This window comes from Branchiostoma belcheri, unplaced genomic scaffold (assembly GCF_001625305.1).
Source record: "Branchiostoma belcheri isolate BF01 breed outbred unplaced genomic scaffold, Haploidv18h27 scaffold7, whole genome shotgun sequence".
In the NCBI taxonomy this organism is placed as follows: domain Eukaryota; kingdom Metazoa; phylum Chordata; class Leptocardii; order Amphioxiformes; family Branchiostomatidae; genus Branchiostoma; species Branchiostoma belcheri.
Genome location: NW_017804353.1, coordinates 1,221,828 through 1,227,323, shown reverse-complemented (window position 1 = coordinate 1,227,323; position 5,496 = coordinate 1,221,828). Strand labels below are relative to the sequence as shown.

The window sequence follows — 5,496 nt, the reverse complement described above, 5'->3', positions numbered from 1 at the left end:
CCTTCCCGCTGTGGTCGAAAATATGGCCATCGTGATTTAACTATCAAGCAGATGTGTGGAGGGCTCATTCTCGTGGCGTCCATCAGGGGCACTTGTAGTTTCTAGCTGGTAGAAACTTGAATCCATTGTAATTTCTTAATTTCTGTGTTTTTAAATTCATCTTTTTATTATGTAGTAATCCGAATCAACCCTGTGATTTGCTTCTAGTCAGTCTCCCTTTCTACCGTACTGGCAATCACGGGGAAAGAGAAACACGGGCCACAAAAAAAACAAAAAAAACAACGAAAATGCCGCAATATATAATTACGTGTGGGACCCTACATCTGCTTTAATCGCGATCGCAGGAGCAAATCGTAGAAAAACAGAACGACTTTGTTTTGCTCAGTTGAAAATGTAAAAGAAAAGGGACAAACGATGGTCCAGTCACTGTTAAGTGCAATGGCACTTTATAATACTCATGCCCGTAGCCGAGGGGGGTTCGGGGGGTTCGGAAGAACCCCCCCACAAGGCTCAAAGGTCCACTTTTTGGTCCACTTTTTATGTAAAGGTCCACTTTTTGGTCCACTTTTTATGTAAAGGTCCACTTTTTGGTCCACTTTTTATGTAAAGGTCCAAGATTTTTCTTGAAAAGATGGACTGGAATCGTAGAAAAACTGCTCCCTTTGTCATTGAATAAAAATTCATCTCTGATTTTTTCTTGGAAATCCTCTCAAAAATGCACGAAATGCCATTTTAGAACGTTCATTTTTCAAAATTTTCCGGGGGAGCATGACCCCGGACCCCCCTAGGAACCTCGCGCCTACGGCGCTCGAGGTCCCCTCCAGCAGTGGGAAGAACCCCCCCCATTCAAAATCCTGGCTACGGGCATGGGTAGGCACTGTTACAAACGTACTTTTACATTCCATGGGGGGAGGATTATTCCAAAACCAAATTCCATTATTGCAGATCACCATGTCGCCGGCGCCTCCGTCTGGATCCGGACAAAACCCGGCGATGCATGTGTAGGTACACACCTCCCCATGTTTGAAGGGGGCGAGACAGCCGCCTCGGATGGTGTTGGCTAGCACTGGTGGTGCGCCACATTCCTCTGGTGGTGACAGAAAACAACTTTCGATAGACACAATTTTCAACGCTAAACGCATTCTAGATGGAAAAGAGAAGAATTCGACCTCAACTTACACTATCAACCGACCAGTCATATATAACAAAGTTCAAGATTTAGAACTTGGTGAACCAGGCATTGAGCAATGAATAATGTAACAGCCAACAGGCAATATGAACCCAATGTTTTAATTTTCTTCATGCTGCCAAGTCCAATAAGTAATAAACAATTCTTAGCCAAACATCTTTTACACTGTCTGAAGAAGTCATGGCTAAGGGAAAATTTGGAACAGTTTGGGAAATTCAATCAAGTAATTTGACGGTTGCGAAATAGGAAGGCCGGGAAGACTTCGACACACACATGATATAGATAAACAGATGCGTGAAAAATAGGAAATTATAGACACTGTTACATACTTACGTTTACAGACCATGGGAAAGTTATTCCAAACCCAATTTCCATCATCGCAGGTCACCATGTCGCCGGTGCCGCCGTCTGGATCCGGACAGAACCCAGCGATGCATGTGTAGGTACACTTGTCCCCATGTTTGAAGGGGCCGACACAGCCGCCTCGATTGGTGTTGGCTAGCATTGGTGGTGGGCCACAATCCACTGGTAGTGACAGAAAACAACATTCGATAGACACAATTTTCATCAACGTTAAACGCATTCTAGATGGAAAACAGAAGAATTTGACCTCAGCTTACACTATAAACCAACGAGTCATATCTAACAAAGTTTTAGACTTAGAACTTTGTGAACCAGGCATTGAGCAATGAATAACGTTACAGCCAACAGGCAATATTGACCCCAATATTTAATGTGTTCATGCTGCCTAACCCCATAAGTAATAAACAATTCTTAGTCAAACATCTTTTACACTGTCTGAAGAAGTCATAGGTAAGGGAAAATTGGGAAATTCAATCTAGCAATTTGAGGATTTTTGATGGTTGCAAAATAGGATGCCTCTTCCTGGGGTTGGGAAGACTTCACACACACATGGCATGGATAGACAGATGCGTGAAAAATTGGAAATTATAGGCACTGTTACATACATGTACTTACTTTTACATTCAATGGGAGGAGGATTATTCCAAACCCAAACTCCATCATCGCAGGTCACCATGTCGCCAGTGCCGCCGTCTGGATCCGGACAGAACCCAGCGAAGCAATGGTAGGTACACTCGTCCCCATGTTTGAAGGGGGCGACACAGCCGTCTAGGTCGGCGTAGTCTAGCATTGGTGGTGGACCACAATCCACTGGTAGTGACAGAAAACAACACTCGATAGATACAATTTTCAACGCGAAACACATTCTAGATGGAAAACAGAAGAATTTGGCCTCAGCTTACACTATCAACCGACGAGTCACATATAACAAAGTTTCAGATTTAGAACTTGGTGAACCAGGCATTGATAAAGTTACAGCCAACCGGCAATATTTCACTCAATGTTTTAATTTTCTTCATGCTGCCTAATTCCATAAGTAACAAACAATTCTTAGCCAAACATCTTTACACTGTCTGAAGAAGTCGTAGGTAAGAGAAAATTTGCAACAGTTTGGGAAATTCAACCTGGCAATTTGATGGTAGTGACGGTTGCAAAATAGGAAGCATCTTTCTGGGGCCGGGAGGACTTCACACACATGGCATGGATAGACAGATGCGCGGAAAACAGGAAACGATAGGCAATGTTACATAGCATTTACGTACTTTTACATTCAATGGGAGGAGGATTATTCCAAACCCAAATTCCATCATCGCAGGTCACCATGTCGCCGGTGCCGCCGTCTGGATCCGGACAGAACCCGTCGAAGCAATGGTAGGTACACTCGTCCCCATGTTTGAAGGGGGCGACACAGCCGTCTAGGTCGGCGTAGTCTAGCATTGGTGGTGGGCCACAATCCACTGGTAGTGACAGAAAACAACACTCGATAGATACAATTTACATCGACGCTAAACGCATTCTCAATGGAAAACAGGGATTCGGTCTTAGCTTACACTATCAACCGACGAGTCATATATAACAAGGTTTCACATTTAGAACTTTGTGAACCAGGCATTGAACAAGGAATTGCATTACAGCGAACAGGCAATATTGAACCCAGTATGTCATCATGCTGCCCAACCCCATAAGTAATAAATAGTTCTTAGCCAAACTTTTACACTGTCTGAAGAAGACGTAGGTAAGGAAAATTGGGAAATTCAATCTAGCAATTTGAGGATTTTTGATGGTTGCAAAATAGGAAGCATCTTTCTGGGGCCGGGAGGACTTCACACACATGGCATGGATAGACAGATGCGTGAAAAACATATAGGCACTGTTACATACTTACTTTTACATTCAATGGGAGGAGGATTATTCCAAACCCAAACTCCATCATCGCAGGTCGCCATGTCGCCGGTGCCGCCGTCTGGATCCGGACAGAACCCGTCGAAGCAATGGTAGGTACACTCGTCCCCATGTTTGTAGGGGGCGACACAACCGTCTAGGTCGGCGTAGTCTAGCATTGGTGGTGGGCCACAATCCACTGGTAGTGACAGAAAACAACATTCGATATAGATACGATTTTCAACGCGAAACACATTCTAGATGGAAAACAGAAGAATTTGGCCTCAGCTTACACTATCAACCGACGAGTCACATATAACAAAGTTTCAGATTTAGAACTTTGTGAACCAGGCATTGATAAAGTTACAGCCAACAGGCAATATTTAACTCAATGTTTTAATTTTCTTCATGCTGCCTAACCCCATAAGTAACAAACAATTCTTAGCCAAACATCTTTACACTGTCTGAAGAAGTCGTAGGTAAGAGAAAATTTGGAACAGTTTGGGAAATTCAACCTGGCAATTTGATGGTAGTGACGGTTGCAAAATAGGAAGCATCTTTCTGGGGCCGGGAGGACTTCACACACATGGCATGGATAGACAGATGCGTGAAAAATAGGAAATCATAGGCACTGTGACATACTTACTTTTACATTCAATGGGAGGAGGATTATTCCAAACCCAAATTCCATCCTCGCAGGTCACCATGTCGCCGGTGCCGCCGTCTGGATCCGGACAGAACCCAGCGAAGCAATGGTAGTTACACTCGTCCCCATGTTTGAAGGGGGCGACACAGCCGTCTAGGTCGGCGTAGTCTAGCACTGGTGGTGGGCCACAATCCACTGGTAGTGACAGAAAACAACACTCGATAGACACAATTTTCATCAACGTTAAACGCATTCTCAATGGAAAACAGGGATTCGGTCTTAGCTTACACTATCAACCGACGAGTCATATCTGACAAAGTTTCAGATTTAGAACTTTGTGAACCAGGCATTGAACAATGAATAACGTTACAGCCAACAGGCAATATTGACCCAATATTTTAATTTTCTACATGTGCCTAATCCCATAAGTAATAAACAATTCTTAGCCAAACATCTTTTACACTGTGTGAAGAAGTCGTAGCTAAGGGAAAATTTGGAACAGTTTGGGAAATTCAACCTGGCAATTTGAGAATTTTTGATGGTTGCAAAATAGGATGCCTCTTCCTAGGGTTGGGAAGACTCCACACACACATGGCATGGATAGACAGATGCGTGAAAAACAGGAAACAGTGTAGGCACTGTTACATACGTACTTTTACATTCTATGGGAGGAGGATTATCCCAAACCCAAACTCCATCCTCGCAGGTCACCATGTCGCCGGTGCCGCCGTCTGGATCCGGACAGTACCCAGCGATGCATGTGTAGGTACACTCGTCCCCATGTTTGTAGGGGGCGACACAGTCTTTGATGGTGTTGTCTACAATTGGCGGTGGATCACAATCTAGTGACAGAAAACAACATTCGATAGACACAGTTTTTATCAACGTTAAACGCATTCTTATTATTGGACTAAGCAGAGCACTTTGGATTAATCTCTCTGGCTGTAGCTTAGAGGTACATATCCAATATTTTGTCAAAAACTTCTCTGCCATAGCGGATCATAATGACCCCCAGCGGGGGTCTTCACGCTTCGTTAAAAATGGACAAACTCAAGATATATTCCAAAGATCTCAATATTTTAGACGAAATCTTGAGATCTTATGTGGCGTTGTTTATATATGAACGCGATAGCTAAAAAAACTTATTAAACAACCACTCGATGAGCACGTCCTGGCTGAAAGGGACATTTGGGAGTAGATTCGGATTTCAATCTTGCAATCTAACAAAAAGCACTTGCTATCAGACTTAAAGGTCTTCATTCATTTATTCATATTATCTTTATCACAATGTCATTTCATTGGCATACAAAACACTGTAGTTGTAGGCCCTCCCGGCAGGGTTGTAGTGGGTGGCTCCGTGGTAGTTGTAGGCCCTCCCGGCAGGGTTGTAGTGGGTGGCTCCGTGGTAGTTGTAGGC

At 43.6% G+C, this 5,496-nt stretch overlaps 2 protein-coding genes across 2 annotated transcripts in view; both read right to left on the bottom strand.

Annotated features, from left to right (window-relative positions):
- Positions 1–3,621, bottom strand: part of LOC109484296 (sushi, von Willebrand factor type A, EGF and pentraxin domain-containing protein 1-like) — a 6,001-nt gene extending 2,380 nt beyond the window's left edge. Inside the window, exons 1-5 of the mRNA XM_019787554.1 lie at positions 3,438–3,621; positions 2,815–3,009; positions 2,168–2,362; positions 1,523–1,714; positions 893–1,087 (exon numbers count right to left, since the gene is read on the bottom strand). Of these exons, the coding sequence (XP_019643113.1) occupies positions 893–1,087; positions 1,523–1,714; positions 2,168–2,362; positions 2,815–3,009; positions 3,438–3,612 (952 nt within the window). The 5' untranslated portion in view covers positions 3,613–3,621. The remainder of the gene's footprint in view (positions 1–892; positions 1,088–1,522; positions 1,715–2,167; positions 2,363–2,814; positions 3,010–3,437) is intronic.
- Positions 3,622–4,247: 626 nt separating this feature from the next.
- Positions 4,248–5,496, bottom strand: part of LOC109484295 (complement factor H-like) — a 6,166-nt gene continuing 4,917 nt past the window's right edge. Inside the window, exons 8-10 of the mRNA XM_019787553.1 lie at positions 5,248–5,254; positions 4,767–4,921; positions 4,248–4,274 (exon numbers count right to left, since the gene is read on the bottom strand). Coding sequence (XP_019643112.1) covers positions 4,248–4,274; positions 4,767–4,921; positions 5,248–5,254 — 189 coding nt within the window. The remainder of the gene's footprint in view (positions 4,275–4,766; positions 4,922–5,247; positions 5,255–5,496) is intronic.